Source organism: Peromyscus eremicus, chromosome 14, assembly GCF_949786415.1.
Source record: "Peromyscus eremicus chromosome 14, PerEre_H2_v1, whole genome shotgun sequence".
Classification (NCBI taxonomy): domain Eukaryota; kingdom Metazoa; phylum Chordata; class Mammalia; order Rodentia; family Cricetidae; genus Peromyscus; species Peromyscus eremicus.
In genome coordinates this window covers 81,933,618-81,952,315 of record NC_081430.1, presented here as the reverse complement: position 1 = coordinate 81,952,315, position 18,698 = coordinate 81,933,618, and the positions used below count along the sequence as shown (strand labels likewise).

At 46.7% G+C, this 18,698-nt stretch overlaps 2 protein-coding genes across 5 annotated transcripts in view; one reads left to right on the top strand and one right to left on the bottom strand.

Moving 5' to 3' along the window:
• The window catches only part of Heatr4 (HEAT repeat containing 4), a 34,572-nt gene extending 19,537 nt beyond the window's left edge, over positions 1-15,035 (top strand). For 3 of the 4 annotated variants that reach the window (XM_059279526.1, XM_059279527.1, XM_059279525.1), the window contains exons 10-17: positions 1,673-1,791; positions 2,925-3,105; positions 4,189-4,258; positions 5,215-5,404; positions 5,966-6,044; positions 6,306-6,465; positions 7,922-8,010; positions 14,698-15,035. In XM_059279526.1, coding sequence (XP_059135509.1) covers positions 1,673-1,791; positions 2,925-3,105; positions 4,189-4,258; positions 5,215-5,404; positions 5,966-6,044; positions 6,306-6,465; positions 7,922-8,010; positions 14,698-14,850 — 1,041 coding nt within the window. In that variant the 3' untranslated portion in view covers positions 14,851-15,035. The remainder of the gene's footprint in view (positions 1-1,672; positions 1,792-2,924; positions 3,106-4,188; positions 4,259-5,214; positions 5,405-5,965; positions 6,045-6,305; positions 6,466-7,921; positions 8,011-14,697) is intronic. The other variant, XM_059279528.1, reaches the window with a different exon arrangement.
• Riox1 (ribosomal oxygenase 1) lies at positions 7,642-9,977 on the bottom strand. Its single transcript, XM_059279529.1, has one exon. The coding sequence runs from the start codon at positions 9,919-9,921 to the stop codon at positions 8,101-8,103; it is 1,821 nt and encodes a 606-aa protein (XP_059135512.1). The 5' UTR covers positions 9,922-9,977; the 3' UTR covers positions 7,642-8,100.
• Positions 15,036-18,698: the final 3,663 nt, after the last annotated feature.

The following is an 18,698-nucleotide window of genomic DNA, read 5'->3' as shown; positions in this document are numbered from 1 at the left end:
TGTGTTGACTCCCTCAATATTCAGCACACACGTACAAAAGCACAGTCCCTGTTTTCCATAACAATGGCATTGCAATTGAAGCATCAAGACTAACAATGCAAATGAACTGATGTGGACCCCTCTGGTGGCCAGGGAGACTGACTCCCTGGATTGAAGGACATGCCAAAGACCTGCATGGAGTACCAGGGGACTCCAGGCTTTTGAACTCAAGAGTAGTGCAAACAAAGCACTTCTCATTTTATTATTAAAGCAAGCAAAAGATGAGGTGATGTTTACAGTTAGCTTCAGCAAATATAAATGCCATGAGGGAGCACACCTGGTGTTAAGTCTTATCATCTTTGGCCATGTGAAAAGAGCCAATATTCTTCCCAGGCCTTTGCTTTTCCCCCAGAGTTCATGTGGACATGCCAGGGCATTCCCTTCATGCCCTTGATTTCAAGTGTATCCACTTATAGTTTATACAATTCTTTCTAGAAGGCTACCTGTGGGAAGAACATTCTGCACTCTGCCCCATCCACAGTTCACAGCCAGTTCATAGCTTTCTTACACAGGCTTCAACTTAAGACCAGAGTGAATATAAGGTGCTCTCTTGAGACTTTCAGGAGACTGGCATGTACTGAATGTAAGTGGTTGAACAACCTGAAGGTGTGGAACTTGGCTACAATTGAAGAAGTTCTGAGCAAGTGAAACCTGAACCTCTTTTTACTATTACACTCTAGTGAGCTATCCGAGTGCTTAGTGCTTAGTCCTAGTGCTGCCCATGTTTTTATCACACTGGGTACAGTCAGGACAGCCCATAACACAGCTATTCCTGCTTACAAGTGGGTGCCTTCCATTCTTAGCCCTCACATTTTGTTAAAGAAAACACACCATCTGGTCATTCGGCACAATAACCTGAAGAGGTCTGAGAACACGTTATCATTTCCTGCTGCTAAAACACTAGGTGTGAACAAGTTAAAGATGATGAGAACTTCATGATAAACTGCAGGAATTTAAAAGGGTACTGTGCCTGAGTTATTTGACTCATTCAGTAAGCAAACAGGTGTTTCGGCTGGGAAACTAGTTTACACATAGTTACACCATCATCACCACAACTGCAGTAATGTTTTCCTTTCCAACAAGAGAAAAGTATCCTGATAGGGTGACCAACTATCCTGGTTTGTACATACATGGACTTTCAGTACTAAACACAGAAAGTCTCATGCAATCTGGAATGATGAGGTACTCAATACTTTCGAATTTCAAGTCTCTCACACTCACTATGTTGGTGCCAACATGATGCAGGAAGAGACGAGTTTGGGGAACCGTCCTGGGTTCTGCGACCAGGCATAAGCACTTACCAGATTATCCTTGGGCAAGCTAATCAAAGCCTCCATTGTGTCATCTGTATATAGAAATACCATCTGCCCAACCGGATTGAGAGATTAAAGGATAGAAAAAAGCTGGGCCGGGCGGTGGTGGCGCACGCCTTTAATCCCAGCACTCGGGAGGCAGAGCCAGGCAGATCTCTGTGAGTTCGAGGCCAGCCTGGGCTACCAAGTGAGTTCCAGGAAAGGCGCAAAACTACACAGAGAAACCCTGCCTCGAAAAACCGGAAAAAAAAAAAAAAAAAAAAAAAAAAAGCTGGTATCAAGTACAAAATTAATTAGCCAATTATCATACCTATTGATAGGATATGAAACATAAATTAATCCATCTGATGTGGAATGACTGGAACAAGGAAGTAAGGCAAGCAGCTGCCAAAGCTCTGGGGCAAATGAACCTTGGGAAAGAGGTACATGACATGATCAGGTAAGACCCAGTCACCATGAGCTCAGAAGCTCTTCCTTTCTTAAGAGTGCCTGGGTAGGGTTGGGGATTTAGCTCAGTGGTAAAGCGCCTGCCTAGCAAGTGCAAGGCCCTGGGTTCGGTCCTCAGCTCTGAGAAAAAAAAAAAAAAAGACAAAGAAAAGAGTGCCTGGGTGATCTGGATCCAGCCAGCACGTGGTGAGCTCCCTGTGTGATCAGCATTGTACTAGATCCCACTACAGAAAGTTCAGTCCCTACAGGAACTACCACCATGGCTAGCCAAGAAACACTGGATGTCCACTAAGTATGAGGCAATCTTTTAGAACACAAACACAATATACAAATACCTAATTTAAAAAAAAAAAAAAAAAAAAAACTGCCGGGCGGTGGTGGCACACACCTTTAATCCCAGCACTCAGGAGGCAGAGGCAGGTGGATCTCTGTGAGTTCGAGGCCAGCCTGGTCTTCAAAGTGAGTTCCAGGAAAGGCGCAAAGCTACACAGAAAAAACCCTGTCTCAAAAAAAACAAAACCAAAACCAAAACAAACAAACAAAAAAAATACTAAACTAGAACAATGGCATATATACCATAACTGCTATAGAAAAATGGGAAGCCAAGTGGTGGTGGTGGCAGCAGGCATGCCCTTAATCCCAGCACTCGGGAGACAGAGGCAGGCAGATCTCTGTGAGTTGAAGGCCAGCCTGGGCTACAGAGTTGAGCTCCAAGACAGGCATCAAAACTACACAGAGAAACCCTGTCTCAAAAAACCCCCCAAAAAAAGAAAAGAAAAGAAAAATGGGATACTCAGTGTGGGCTAGAGTAGAAAGGCCAAGTTCATGGAGATGCAGTCATTCCAGATTGAGAAACTGCCAAATGAGCACTGTGTTTGTAAGAGGAGATGCAGCTTGACACTTTCAAGACACCTAAATGTCTACCGTATGCTCGGTAATAGGAGTTCACGAAAATAAGACACCGAGGTCTGAACCCAGTGACATTTTAATGATTATAAGCTGACTAGGAAAAGGTATGTCTATATAACTGGGCCCACAAAGCTAAAATTCTTTGCTGAGGGCATGGTGGAAGGGAACAAGGTACAGAAAAGTTGAAGGGAAATAAAAGCCACTTGTATCTTACAGGATTAAGCTGAGTCAAGGAAATTTCCAGGATCGGATTGAGGCCCTCTCCCTGATCCGTGTGCTCAAGGTCATGACAGCCAAGCTTCTCCCAAGCTTCCTGAACTGCTTCTCTGATGAGTTCATAACAATTCGACAGGCAGCTTGTTTGGCAGCAGGTGCCCTGCAGATCCGTGACAAGATGGTAAGTCAAGGCATGTTGTCATCTTATCTGGTGGACCCGAAGAGCGCGTCACTATCTCTGCTGTGCACGGTACACCCATGATTCTGTGGGAACGTGGGATGAGCAGTCTGGCAGGAATGTGAAAGGAGACACAGGCCACATCAATCAGTAAGCGGCATTTAGCCTAACAAGCCCAAACTTCAAGCCAGAGCATGCCACCCTCTCAACTCTGTTCTCATCTCAGTTAACTCGCTTCCTAATACCTGGTCGCAGAGAGGCTTGAGGGTTAATGCAAATGGGTAGAGTTTACACACTTGTTATTAGGGGAAAACTGGGCAGAGGTATTCAAAAGACGTCCAAGTGGAGCATGGTGTGATCCTTGCACTTGGAAGATAAGGCAAGAGGCAGAAGGTTCCAGAATTTGAGGTGAGGGGCTGGAGAACTAGCTCAGCAGTTAAGAACACGGACTGTTCTTCCAGAGGACTGGCTCCAATGCCACCTTCTGGCCTCTGAGGGCACTTACTATGTGGTGCATAGACAGACACATGCAGGCAAAACAACCAAACACATGAGAAAGCATCCGAGTCAACCTAAGCTACACAGTAATAGTCTCAAAAATGAGTGTGTGTGGGGTGGGGGTGGGGGGGTGGGGGTCTGGGACTAGTGGTGTAGTTCAGTGGTAGAGCATGTAGTTAGTGTATGTGTGGCTATAGATCTGTGTGCTGAGAAAAATACACAAAGAGTAGACAATTCGGCTACTTATTATACAGGCTGACACTTGAGGCTGTAGCCCATTTGTCACTAGCATTGACAGAAGGCTACTTTTCTAGTTAAAGCAACCCTAGAAATAAGTGGGGACCCTGTTTCTGGTCCATTTTTTTTTTTTTAAGATTTATTTCTTATGTATACAGTATGCCTATGTGTCAGAAGAGAGCACCAGATTTCATTATTGATGGTTATGAGCCACCATGTGGTTGCTGGGAATTGAACTCAGGACCTCTGGAAGAGCAGTCAGTGCTCTTAACCTCTGAGCCATCTCTCCAGCCCCTTCTGGTCCATTCTTACTCTGGTTCTTCCCACTCAACGTTTCCTTGTCTATTACAGGTGCTTGAATGCCTCCTGAATCTGATGAACAGAGATCCCTACTGGAAAATCAAGGCTTTTGCTATTCGAGGTATTTCAGAAATGACAGCTCCAAGCCCTAGACCTGAAATACTCTCTTCATGCTAATAAATACCTAGAAACTTTAGTGAGACAGCTGGAGTATAGTGGAAGGGACTGTCTTAGCTTCTCAGAAGTCTGGACTGAGAAAGAAAGAGATTTTCTTTCAAATGTTTAGTTAAAGATCCTAAGTCGAGGTCTATTTAAACTTGTTAAGCAAAGAACAGACTACACAGTCCCCACCAACAGAATTAAGGATAAGTGTCTAGTAGATATTCATTGTTGTATACTTCTTGCTTTCCCTGGAGATTTCAACTATAGCATTTAGTAAGAGTCAAACCAGGTTCAAGACAGAGCTTAAAACTTGCTCTTTCCAGGTTTTTCCCTAGAACTTCTGCACTGCTTCTCTTTTTGAAATGGTCTTTGGTACAGCCCTAGCAGGACCAGACCTAGGTAATCCTGAGAACTAATTGTTCTCGCCCCCTCACCCATCAGTCTACCTTAACTACACTGCTCTTCCATGTTAAATCTGCCCCCTATCTATTCCTGAATAGGCAAGCTAGTCTATGTTTATATCCCATTAGGCAAGATCAACCACTTCTCTTAGGAGTCCTTTAGAAGAACTATCTCAATGCAGTCAGGCAGGTGGTACACACCTGTAATCACAGCCCCCAAGAGGCAAAGGCAGGAGGATCACTGCAAATGTGAGGCCAGCCAGAGCTACACAGCAAGACCCTACCCCAAAGCTAAGCATCAAACTTCACACATGCTGAGCAAAGCTTTGCTAGCTCTCTCAACTTCCTTTCTAAATTTCACTACTACCTAGAAATACTTTTCATTTTACTCCTAATGATTAAGTGCCATCCCCAAGATACTGTCTGCAATACTCAAATTCCTTCTGGATGCTAGGATATAGTCAACTTAAGTCTTCAGTGACAGTGGAACAGACTTTTCCTCTCACCTCTACAGCTTTGGGACAAATTGGGCAAGTGAGTCCCCAGCTGACAGATCTTCTGCTCTGGGCTATCCACTATGAAGAAGCACCAGGTGTGCGGCTGGAAGCTTGCCGGAGCATCCTAGCCCTCAAACTTCAAGGAAACCAGGTCAGGGACACCTTTCTAGATGTGCTGCTCCTGGAGGACCACGAGGCTGTCCTTAAGTAAGCACTGAACCGCTGCTTTCTGCCATGACCTTCCGGACTGCCAACGCTCCAATCCTTGACCACTGAATATGCTCTGCCTTTCCAGGCTAAGTGGGTAACAGAAAATCCTTCCATAAGTAGATCGTCACAGCTCCCATAGTTCCTGTGTTACTTCTCTTCTTCCAGGGAGTTTTAAGTTATCCGTGTATTCAACATTTATCCAGTAGCTACTGAGACAACAGACTAGAGTCAACCAAACCAGGGTTTCAGTGCACTCGTCCATACTCTTAAGTGCTGTGCTCCTACGCAGCCCTTTTTTGTTTGTCTCAATCCTCCCATGCAGATGGAAGTCTACGTTATAAAGCTATGGTGACAATTCATAAAATGACATTTGGTACCTTTCCCAAAGGTGTTAAAGAAGTAGTAACTGTCACTGCCTTTACATATATACTCTGGAACTGCACAACAGCTAAACTGTTGATGAGGAGTTTAGGATTCTTGTCTAATTCCAGATCCCACACTGTTTCACAGCAGCTATCTTCTTAAGGACGGGGTAAAGCAATCTTTCCTATCTTTCAGGGAAATTTACCAGACAATGACAGCACTCAACTTAGAAAAGGAAGGCAATCAAGAAATGCTTCAGGAGATCAAGAAGAAGGTAAATAAGTACTAACTGTTTTCAAGAGGAAACCCAGGGCTCCAAGAGTTTCACTAATAAGCATGATAGTTAATTACTTTATCTTTTTTTATGTTTGGTTGAGCTTTACTATGTAGCTCAAAAATGACCTTAAAGTTGGGATCTTCTTGCCTCAGCCTCCCAACCCCACGCTTGATATAATCAAATTATTTTAATGCTTTTTCCTCCAATACAGTTGGTTGCTTGCTTTTTTTTTTTTTTTTTTAACATTTTTCCCCTTAGATTGGAACACTAAATCAAAAGGACTTGCTGACGGAGAAAATATTGAAGATGGAAGTAGCCATAAAAAATGTGAAGAGAAAAGCGAGACACATCTACTCACCACCCAGAGAGGGCCAAAGCCCACTGGAACTTGAAACTTTTCTTCAAGAAATTTTTGACAGTAGGTTTCTTTTGGGTGAACCCATCCCTTGACTCTTCACACCAGACTATCCCAGGACCTAGACATTTGGGAACTTCATAGGAGGCCTGTATGACTTAGGTCAGGAAGGCTACTTAACCCTTCTCGCCTTCCCCAGGTTTTCATCCATCTGCAATTGTGTGCCATTTAAAAGGTAGCTCTATCCAGACTGATTTAAAAAGGACATACTAGAAAAGCACAAGTCTTTGGAAAAACAAGTAACTACTATGTATGTTTGATTAAGCACCCCAAAAGACCTTACATTTCATCTTATAGGAGATGGTCATCTCTGGAAAGTACACCTGAAAGAAGAGCAATCATTTTATGTTCTAACTTAAGGGAAAAAAATAACTTCTGAAAGTTGTCAACCTTAAAAACCAAACCAATCAGTTATGATGACAGGATCTTAAGAGGTCTAGATACACTCTAAATGATGAGGGTTCAGAAGTGGAACTATGCCAAAATATACTTACAAAATCTGTAAGCAGCAGCCTCAGGTCATTCGGCCGGTTGCCTACCAGCCACCACCCCAAACCCGGGTCTTCTGGTTCCAAGTGCTCTTTCTGGTGCACCAGGCTCTCTTCCACCAATCATGAGACTATGCACTTGCCAGATTTGGGGAAGTTTCATCCAACTGCTAGGGGAAAACAAATGAGTGGAAAGTAACTTGAACACCAATCTTCCCTGTGGCCAGCTTGCTAAAAGTTGGACGACTAAAGCCTATGAACACATAACCAGGTGACATGACACTGTCCTTTTGGGAGCCATGCCAGCCAATCACTGATTTACACCAAGCACTGAGCAAATACAATGTATACTTCAAAGCTGACTCTGGTAATGGAAGCTTCTCCGTTAGGATTGTCCTGTTTGGAGTTCAAGTAGATTAACTCAAATGAGTAAGTTACCTCTGAAGCTAACACATGGTCCCAACCAGAAAGGCTTCTCTTCTTTAATGAGTGTGATGCTGGGAATGAACCCAAGGCATTGCGCATGCCAGGCATACACTTGCTCTCCCCAGCCCTCGCCTTTAAAAAAGTTAATATACTCCTTTGATATCATATATCATGTTGCCTTTCATCTCAGCCAAATCTTCCTTATCTTATTCCTTGACTCACGTTTTTCAAACCAACCCAAAAAAATCTAGGCTTAGAGAAGAGAAACGGTCTTTGGCACTTTTTAATAAATCTTCTAATGTTCATACAAACTTAACACATAGCATACTGACCCCATCCCGAAGCACAAACTGAAGAAAGAACACAAAGAAGCAACTTCCATATAAAAATCCCTCATGTCTCAAGCAGAATGGCACGGCCAAGGCCACACCATACACTGAAGCCTGGAGGGAATGTAGCTGGTGCTCTCAAATGATAGGGATTGTTACTTCTGCAGAAATAGCTTAACCTCCTCTGCTCCAATTTCTGTTTCCTTTTGTACCTAGATGAAGAGATTCCTCCCAGAAGAAAGTCTGAGCTCTGTGACATTGAAACAGCCATAAAGGTAAACATAACCACACTGACGCTTAGCAAGGTAAGAACATGACTTCTTTTAAGGGGAAAAAAAAAGTGGCAGTGGTAGTGGAGCATCACGACTGCACCCTTTGCAGCCATCCTCAAGAAACTAACTCAGAACCAGAGGCCTCTTGGTGAGCAGCAGCCCCTTATCATACAACATGGTTGCCAAGGAAAGCTGGTCTTCCACACTGTCACAGGGTAGATCCCCTACTCTCACAAACTCTGGGTAGGAGCGAAGCAAGAGTTCCATGGCATCAGCCTGCTGAGGGCAGATTTCCAGGCACTTGGGTTCCTCCAGATGATAAACGCGAGAGTTTTCCACCGTGTAATAGAGGAACAAACTGCCGCCCTCGCCCACCAGCCGAGCTATGCCGTCCTGAAGCATATGGACTTCTGTTTCTGTTGTCAACTGGGCCCCCACATTTACAGGTTCTCCAGCCTCCCAGCGAATCGGGAGCCCATGGACACTCAGTGCCCTCTCTCTATCGGTCAACACAGGGGGCAGGGAATCGTGGATGAAGTCTTTGGCTCTCTGGTCAGCCACAGCATCAACAGGCGCGAAGTGTCCCAGGCGAGCAACCAAGACCCGCACCTTTTCCATGAAAGCTGTTCTTCTCGGATCCTTCGAGTCTGAATGCTGGGCCCCCATGTAATCCATGAAGTCTCGAGGCAGACCCCTGCGAAACTCCACATTTTCTTCTATTGCTGCTTGCACTGCCAAGGGCACTACGGCCTCCAGGAAGTCACCCCAAGTATTGCGCTGGTAGGTGGACAAGGTGAGGTGCAGAGAGTGGACTCCATCCTGACATTCAGCTTGATGAATGAAGCCCCGAGGAAAATACAGCAGGTCTCCAGGTTCCAGCACCGTCTGTAACACCGGCTCACCAAGGTCCTCCTGGCTGAAGTTGGGGCTAGATGTCAGGGCGAGCTCCTCACTTGGGTCCCGCGGTCGGTAGACTCGCCAGAGTTTGCGACCTTCCAGCTGCAACACGAAAGCCTCGATGTCGTCGTAGTGGGGAGCAAAGCCCTGTGAGTTGGGGGGCGTGAGGTAAACGTTGGAGCCTGCCATGCTTCCAAACTGTTCCTGGAGCACAGCCAAAAACTGCCACACGGTGGGCGAGAAAGCTTGAGGGCAGAGAAGGCGCAAGGAGCAGCCGGCCCGGTACAGGGACCAGGCGGCGGCGGGAAGAGCGCGGCCCGGTGGGTTCAAGGTCTCCCGCCTCCCGTCGACGTAGCGCGCGGCGTCCAGGTGCTGCCCGAAGTGCACGTCCTCGGAGCGCAGGATCGAGTCCAGGTCGGCCGTGGAGAAGAGGCCCTCGTAGTAGCCGTGGTCCTGCCGCCGCACCAGCACCGCCTCCCGCTCCCACAGGCGCCGGTAGAAGTGGTCCGGAGGCATGGGCGCCAGGAGCCACTCGAAGAGGCGGGCGGCGCGCCTCCGGCTGCTGGGGATGCCGTTCAGCTCCGCCAGCACCTGCTGCAGCGGCGAGTCCCAGGGCCGCTCCGGGTGGTCCCCGGGCGGGCCCGGCGGCGGAACCGGCGGCGGAACCGGGGCCCCCGGGTGGCGGGAGAGTGCGGCCCGCCGCCCCTCCACGCGGCGCGGCGGGGCGGCCGCCGAAGCCGGCCTCGGGCGCACCGGCAGCGGCCGCGGCTCCGCCGACCGCGAGGTCTCCCGGTGCTCGGCAGGCCCCTCCCGCTCGCCCGCCGCCGCCGCCGCCGCCGGCTCCACCTTGGCGTCCGAGGCCTCGCTGGGCAGCGCGCGAGCCCTCAGCGCGGCCACGCGGGACGCCGCCGCACTTCTCCGGGGCCTTCGGAGCTTGCGGGGCCGCAAGGGCAGGGCCAAGACCGAGCCGCCGCGGAGCTGCGGCTGCCGCCGGCGCCTCCCCCGCCCGCGCCTCAGCAGCGCGGCGCTGTTGCGAAGCGCATCCATGGCGGGGCGGTACGGAACCCGGGGAAGCCGGACCGGAGCCGCGCGCCTGCAGCCGCGGTGCTTTCTGGGAAGGGGGCGCACCTCCCAGCCGCCCCCTGGTTAGGCCACGCCCCCCGTCCTCCTGGGTCCTTCCGCTGGCCGGGTTAGTCACCTTTTTTTAACACACTGGAAAAGCAAAAAATCTCTACCAGATAACGATTCCTTGTGGACCGAGCAGTGTAAGAAAACAAGGCGCGAGGCATTCCAGAAGAAAACAAGTTGATTCCTCTTTTTTGCTTGTTTTTTGTTTTGTTTTGTTTTTTTGAGACAGGATCTCTCTACTTTATCTACGTAGTCCTAGAACTTGCTACGTAGAGCGTAGAGCTGGGCTGGCCTTGAGCTCACAGAGATCCCCCTGCCTCTACCTCCGGAGTGCTGGGATTAAAGGCCAGCATCACCACGCGCTGCTTCCTCCAGTCAGTTTTGTGGCAGGAATTTTTGTTCCTCGGCCGTTTCCGGGCAGAATGAATGAAGGCCAAGTTTGATATTCTATGTGAATCACAGTTCTTACTGGTTCTCTTCACTGCAGAAAACTTCATTGTTGGCCAGGCGGTGGTGGCGCACGCCTTTAATGCCGGCACTCCTGAGGCAGAGGCAGGCTGATCACTGTGAGCTATCCTGGTCTACTAAGAGAGTTCCAGGACAGCCAGAGCTATTACACAGAGAAATCCTTCGGGGGATACCACTTCATTGTTAAGCCTTTCTCCATTTCATTTCTCTCTCCTTCCTCAATTACAAATCCTTATGGGATATGGTAGTTCATGCCTGTGATCCCAGCTCTTGGAAGGTTGCGGTTACAGGGTGAGACCCTTAATATTCTTTGTCTGAAAAGGACGTTTGTCAGTGTTTTGCTACATAGTCCAGCCTGGCCTCAATCTCCAGGTCTTCTTGCCTCAATCTGAGATTGCAAACATATCCAGTTGATTGTTTGTTCTTCTTCCTTCTGTTTTTCAAGGTTTTGGCTTTTTTTTTTTTTTTTTTTTTTTTTTTTTTTTTTTTTTTTAAGGGTGTGTGTGTGTCCACAGAGACCAGAAGGGAGTGCCGGATCCCTAGGAGCTGGAGTTACAGTTGTTTGTGGAATCCTATCTCTGGTCCTCTGATCAGGCAGTAAACATTCCTTAACCACTAAACCTTCTCTCCAGCCCTCAGCAGACTCTGCTTCTGCATGCATTCTTGTGTGTGTGTGTGTGTGTGTGTGTGTGTGTGTGTGTGACATGTGTGTGTACCACCATGCCTAGCAGAACAGAATTCTTGATTGGAGCAGGATGGCAGCGGGAATTAGATAGTTTAAATGACTTTTACATGCACCCAGGGAAGCTTAAGTGAACTAACTGACAGGGGCCTGTGATGGTTAACACTGATTGTGAACACTGTGCCTCTGGGCACAGCTAGGAGGGATTGTTTAGATTAGGTTGACGTAGGAAGACCCACTCTAACTGTGGGCAGTACCATCCAAGGGGTGGGGGCCCGGATTGGGTTAGGGGGAAAAAAAGGTGCTCTCCACAACAGCCTTTATTCTCTGGTGCCTGCGGTGACCAAGGGTGATCGGCTGCTTCCTGCTCTTGCAAGCACGCCTTCCCTACCACGATGGACTGAACTGTAAATCCACATAAGCCCCTCCTCCCTAACGTTGCTTCTTTTCAGGTATTTTTGTCACAGCAAGGAGAAAATTACTGTGACAAACTAATAAAGGACCATATCAGACAAAGCCATCATGAAAGGTTGTAAAAGGACTGCTGGGGGGGGGGGGGGCGGAGGTTAAAACAACCAGAGCCCTGCCAAGTTTTGTGCCTTAGCACAAGGCTGCAGGGGCTGGAAGAAGAGGCCTCAGGAGGAACAGCCTTCCCCTTTAACAACCACTGTTACTGCTTTTTTTTTTTTTTTTGTTTTTCGAGACAGGGTTTCTCTGTGTAGCTTTGCGCCTTTCCTGGAACTCACTTGGTAGCCCAGGCTGGCCTCAAACTCACAGAGATCCGCCTGGCTCTGCCTCCCGAGTGCTGGGATTAAAGGCATGTGCCACCACCGCCCGGCTGTTACTGCTTTTTAAAATTTAATTTAAAATATTTTTTGAGATTTATCTTATGTGTATGGGTGTTTTACCTGTATGTATGTCTATGTACCACACATGTCTAGAAGAGGGCATCAGATCCCCCTTGGAACTGCAGTTACAGCTAGTTGTGAGCTGCCAGGTTATAGCTAGGGTGCTGGGATTCGAACCTGGGTCCTCTGAAAGAACAGTTAGTGCTTTTAATGACTGAGCCACCTCTCCAGGTCCTTTCTTTTTTAAAGTGTGTGTGTGCATGTGTAGGTCAGGGGTCAGTGTCCGGCGTTGCCCTTGATCGACATCTTATTTTTTGAGATAAGATCTCTCATTGAATCTGGAGCTCAGGGCTTGGGTAGACTGACTGGTTAGTAAGCTCCAGGGATCCTCCTTCCTTTTCCTCCCCAGTGCTGGGCCTACAGGCCTGGCTTGTTTTGTGGGTGGTGAGGATCCAAACTCAGGTCAGCGCACTTTCACAGCAAGCACTGAGCCACACCCTGCCACACCCCCAACCCCCATCCCTGAGTGCTTCCTTCCTAGGTGACCTAAAGGCCGAGAGTGCTGGAAGAATCCTGGCATTAGGTCCCCTGGATAGATGCAGACAAAGCACAGGTCATACTGGACACTGGAGAATGAATTACCTTTTCTTTTTTTTTTTTTTTTTTTTTTTTTTTGGTTTTTCAAGACAGGGTTTCTCTGTGTAGTTTTGCGCCTTTCCTGGAACTCACTTTGTAGCCCAGGCTGGCCTCGAACTCACAGAGATCCTCCTGCCTCTGCCTCCCGAGTGCTGGGATTAAAGGCGTGCGCCACACCGCCCGGCTTATGAGTTACCTTTTCAAAAAGTGCTTTCCAGGTGAGAAAGGACCAAGCGGAAGTGAACTTGGGGCTATACCGGGCTTCTCCGCCTGCATAGCTGAGGATCCTGTGCTTATCTACTAGAAGACTCTAAGTTTGTCATTTCCACATGCCGTGCAGATATCTTCCCCTCCCAGTCTTTCCTGTGACCTCATCCTTTTCTTTTTTGAACACGTTGTGATTTCCTTAAATAAAGAGTCCAGCCGCTACCTCTGTCTTCTCATTTCCCCCCGTAGCTGGGAGTTGCCTTTTGGGATCTGACTTATCTTTACTTCCATCACCTTTCCTGTGGCTCCACTCAGTTCTCACTACAGAAGCGGCTATTAATAACTCTTCCCATATGTGTCTATCACCGAGTGACTTGAAATGATGGCCTGAACATACTGGGGAGGTTGTTGCTGTGAGACAAGCTCTTACGCTACAGCCCAGATTGGCTTGGAACTCACTGTGTAGCCAGGCTGGCCCCAAATTCATGGTGATCCTTGCACCTCACTCAGCCTTCTCAGGCAAGAGCTACCTCACCCAGCTCTGTAACATTTTTATGAATGGGACTAGGGAGAAGGAAATCAGGCAAAATAAGACTTTCATCACAAATACACGCATAGTCACACAGACACACACATAAATAATAAAATATATCTTAAACAAAGAACAAAACATAAAAATTCATTTCTATGATGTGCACCTGTAGTTTCAATTACTTGGGAGGCTGAAGAAAGAAGATCACATGAGTCCACAGGTTCTAGACCCACCTAAGCAAAATAATAAGACCCTGTCTCAAAAAAAAAAAAAATTCTCACATGTACAAATACATTACATGAAGGCTCATTGCTTATAGTTTCAAAACTGTTCATTAAGAGACAGCCCAGGGGCTGGAGAGATGGCTCAGAGGTTAAGAGCACTGACTGTTCTTCCAGAGGTCTTGAGTTCAATTCCCAGCACCCACATGGTGGCTCACAACCATCTGTAATAAGATCTGGTGCCCTCTTCTGGCCTGTAGACATACATGTAGGCAGAACATTGTATACATAATAAATAATAAAATCTTAAAAAAAAAAAGAAGAGACAGCCCAAACTTTTTTTTTTAATTTTACTTACCAATGACAGTTTCCCCTCTTTCCTCTCCTCCCGTTCCCTCCCCCGACCTCCTTTCTACCCCCACTCCTCAGAAAGGGTAAGGCCTCTCATGGGAGTCAACAAAGCATGGCATATCAAGTTGAGGCAGGACCAAGCTCCTCCCCCACTGCATCAAGGTTGAACCAGGCAACCCACAATAGGGAATAGGTTCCAAAAAGCCAGCTCATGTGCCAGGGACAGATCGTGGTCCTGCTGCCTAGTGGCCTCACAAACAGACCAAGCTACACAACTGTCACCCACATGCAGAGGGCCTAGGTTGGTCCCATGCAGGTTCCCTAGCTATCCATGAGCTCCCACGATCGCCAGTCAGCTGAGACAGACCAATCTTATGAAGGCATTTTCTCCATTGACGTCCCCTCCTCTCAGATGATTAGCTTGTGTTAAGTTGACATAAAACTAGCCAGGACAAGCAGGCATGTAGAAATCAGAGGACAATTTGCAGGATTCAGTTCTCTCTTTCCACTCTGTGGATACCAGGGATCAAACAAAGAATGATAAGTAAGCAAGTCCTTCAAATTGCCATGCAAATGGCCAAACTTTGTTAACTGAGCAATTCAGGCCTCTTCTCCACACTGGGCTGGCCAGAGTCAAGGGAGAGGGGCTTCTAGCTTCTTGTTGAATTGAATAGCTTCTAGCTACTCTAATAACCTGGGTAAATTGGTCTGTTTTCTCACACGAGACTGTATGTTACTATTTCTCTGCAGAGTGTGTTGCCCAAAGTGCCGAGTCCCTGGCTACAGAGTCCTATTGTACAACTCCCCAAACCAAGAAGTCACTCACGGTTCTTCAGGGATCTACGGACTGCCCGGGAAAAAAGGATTGAGAAAGGGCCCTTCGGATCCGACACAGATCTCTAGCTGGGCAAATTACTCAGAGAAGGTTGTCTTCCAGCACCAATCTTCTCTCTGTGGGGGGAAATCTGCTCCTGTCTAGGCTGAATGCTTCTCTTACTCTTAGGCACCGGCAGCAGTGAACAGGCTACACTCTGTCTTCCATTGATACTGTACAATATCCTCACTTTACAAAGATAAACTATCAAACAGCTTTACCATTGTTGTTGTTGTTGTTGTTAGTAGTAGTAGTATTATTAGATTATTTTAAATAGGTTCTCTCTACATAGCCCTGGATGTCCTGGAACTCACTATGTAGACCAGGGTGGCCTCAGACTCACAGAGATCCACATGTCTCTGCCTCCTAAGTGCTGGGATTAAAGGTGTGAGTCACCATGCCCAGCTTACTATTATTTTTTGAGACCAGGTTTAGCTATATACCCCAAGCTGGCCTGGAATTTACTATATAGTCCAGGCTGAATATGAACTTGTGATCCTCCTGCCTTAGCCTCCAGAGTATGGCATTACAGGTATATGCTGCCATGCCCAATTTACTCTAGTATCCTTTTCTGTGGGGAAAGGGAGGTTACTAGAGATTGAATATGGGACCTCACACAGAGGACAGTTCTCTACCACTAAGTTACAAGCCTAGCCCTTCTCTCGCTCTCTCTTCTCTCTCTCTCTCTCTCTCTCTCTCTCTCTCTCTCTCTCTCTCTCTCTCTCACTGTGTGTGTGTGTGTGTGTGTGTGTGTGTGTGTGTGTGTGTGTGTATTTAAGGTGGGGTCTTAACTACATAGTTCTAACTGGTCTGGAATTCTCTAAGTAGACTGGCTAGCCTCAAGAGATCTGACTGCCTCTGTCTCCCAAATGCTAGAGTTAAAGACATGTGCCACCATACCCTTTTTAACTTTTTTTGAAGTTTTGAAGCAGTGTTTACTCAGTTGTCCAGGCTGGCATTGTTGACCTCACTCTGTAATCGAGACACATTTTTATCTTGACCTCCCTAATAGATGGGATTACAGAATTGTGCCACCACGCGTGGCTTACTACTTGGCTTTCTTCTTGAGCACTGTTTACACAGGATTAAAGAATGTCGGCTCCACACTAAGCGACAGAATATATTTCTCCACATACCTGAAAGGTCACATCCTACATACATGTCAGACCTATAAATCTTACTAGAGTAGAAGTACAAAAGATTCAGAATCTTTCACAAGATATACAAATTGCTCTCTGAAACCCAAACTAGAATCTTGTTTGTTTAGGAGACATCCCAGGTGGTGTGTGTGTGTGTGTGTGTGTGTGTGTGTGTGTGTGTCTATATGTCTCCATGTTCAGTTTTGCTCTACAGAAAGTTCCTTAACTGCAGCCCACAGGGAAATATGAAGGTAATATCACTGACCCATTACAATAAAAAAAAAAAAAGAATAAAAAGCCAACACAACCCTTCACACTGCGCTTCTGGGTGTGAACACGTTTAGGATCACAACCTCAGAACTTCCCAAGGCTGGTCAGCAATTCTCCTGAATCCTCTTCAGTATATGTAACGCTTTAAAGATTTAGGCATTGAGAAACAGCTGAAATCTGTATCTGTGTCAGAAGATGGAATTCTATAAGTACACTTGAAACCCAAAATAGCCATGGAAAAGGAGAAACTCAAAATACAAGAGAGGTGTGAATCTAGCTCTCGATCCTAAATACTGATTGCTATTTATACCCTAAAAAGCACTGCAGCATTCAGCAGTAGAAATAATGGCAGATGGCTGGGCATGGAGGCTCATATCTTTAATTTTAGCACTCGAGAGGCAGAGGCAGGCAGATCTCCTAAGGCCAGCTAGGGCTGCATATTGAGGCCCTGGCTAGAAAGAAAGGTGAGGAGGGGAGGGAAGAAAGGAGTGGGAAGGAAATAATGCGAGTGTGAGACAACACCCCCCCCTCACCCTACCCCCCCCCCCCCCCCCCCCCGCCATACACACACACACCCAAACACACACATTTTCTCTTTGGTAGCACTGACAGCATTAAAATATGAAAAACAATATTTTTCCCCCTATGAACTCTTGACTATGAACATGATGGAGGTGGGGAGGTTTAGGAAATACCAATTAATGGCGTCTAAGAAAACCTTTACTTCCTTTGATCCTTTGGTGTAACCCAAATACTTACTATTTATTGTTCTTATTTATTTGATTATTTATTTATTTGTTTATTTATTTATTTTTGTAATGCTGACCTAGGACTCCAGGTCTCCCCTACTCCAGGACTCCAGACCCTGAGCATGCTAAAGAAAAGCTGAAGAACATTCCCAGCTCCATGTTTTTATCAGCCCGTTTATACATTCCATCAAAATGAAATACTAACCTAAGATGCCATCACATACAATGTATCAAAGTCGCTTCCACATCTAACCTGAGGATTCCAGGCTCTGGCTCCCAGGAGAGATTTGAGACAATGAATGATTCTTTGTGTGTACTTTCTCAGCCACTCTATCTTTGGATCTGTCGTTTAATAGTGAAAGGACTTTATTGTGTACCCTTTGCGTTGCTGGCAAAAGCTTGAGAGCTGAGCTGAACTCTCCAGTCTGAGGCAGCAGGGCCATACAGAGGGCCTCTTAGGCCATCAGCACTATGGGAGATGAAGCAGGAACAGAAGAAATGGCCCTTGTTCTCAAGGAGTTTACAAGGGGTTTATAATACACACATACAAGACTCTTTCAGGACAGTATACTCAATCTAGAGGGACTTGTGAGGCCACAGCAGATGGGCTAAGGGAGTGATCTGGGGAGGAGGGATCTGGGAAAACCATGGGAGCCTGGGAGCTTTCGGCAGATCTGAGACTGCAAGACTTGGATAGGCAGAGTGAGGAGAAAAGACCTTCCAGGTGAGGGGAGGGGGAGAAAAGGCTGGGGGAAGGAATGGGCTTGGCAGAACCCAATGGCCACCTCTTCTCTCTCATTTCCAAAGTTGTTCACGTGTATGTTGGGGAATATTATTCTAAGGTGTGTTACTTTTGTTTATGTTGCATTTGTTTAACTCTGTGAAGCTGTGTTACTGTGCCTGTCTAAAACACCTGATGGTCTAATAAAGAACTGAACGGCCAATAGTGAGGCAGGAGAAAGGATAGGCGGGGCTGGCAGTCAGAGAGAATATATAGAAGGAGAAATCTGGGAGAGGGGAGGACATCTGGGACCAGCCACCTAGCTACACAACCAGCATCAGAGTAAGAAAGAAAGGTATACAAAAATAGAGAAAGGTAAAAGCCCAGAGGCAAAAGACAGGTGGGGATAATTTAAGAAAAGCTGGCAAGAAACAAGCCAAGCTAAGACCAGACATTTATAATTAAGAATAAGCCTCCATGTGTGATTTATTTGGGAGCTGAGTGGCGGGCCCCCAAAAGAGCAAAAACAACAACACTTCTATCTTTACAACAGAGGAGCCTGTGTCCTTTTGCCTAGCCCTTATTGTTTTGCTTATCTTTCATACTAACAAAACGTGACCATTCATAAAGGCCTAACTCTCCTTGCTGGCTGATTTTCTTTTCTCATAGAATGTCTCCATTGTCTCCTTTTCGTCCATTCTCTCCCTTTCTTCCCTTTCATTAACTCACTGGTTGACAAGGTGAGTGGCTTGTCCCCATCCTGATGTAAGAGGCAGCTTCTGTTTGGCCCAGCATGCAAGCCACAACAGCCATGAAACAAACAAACGAACTACAACTGTGCTTTTTCTTAATCCAGATCCAGGAAGAAAAAATGTCTATTTTAAACCAAGATTTGTGTTTTTCTTAGTTTATGCATTCCATGTAAGTTAGCATTTCTCAGTGAATCACTTCAATAGACCGGATCAATGGAAAAGGGCTGGAGGAAAAGAAAACTCATG

What these genes read in the sequence shown, in the direction of transcription:
- Riox1 (XM_059279529.1), bottom strand. Translation starts at nt 9,921, where the DNA reads ATGGATGCGCTTCGCAACAGCGCCGCGCTGCTGAGGCGCGGGCGGGGG.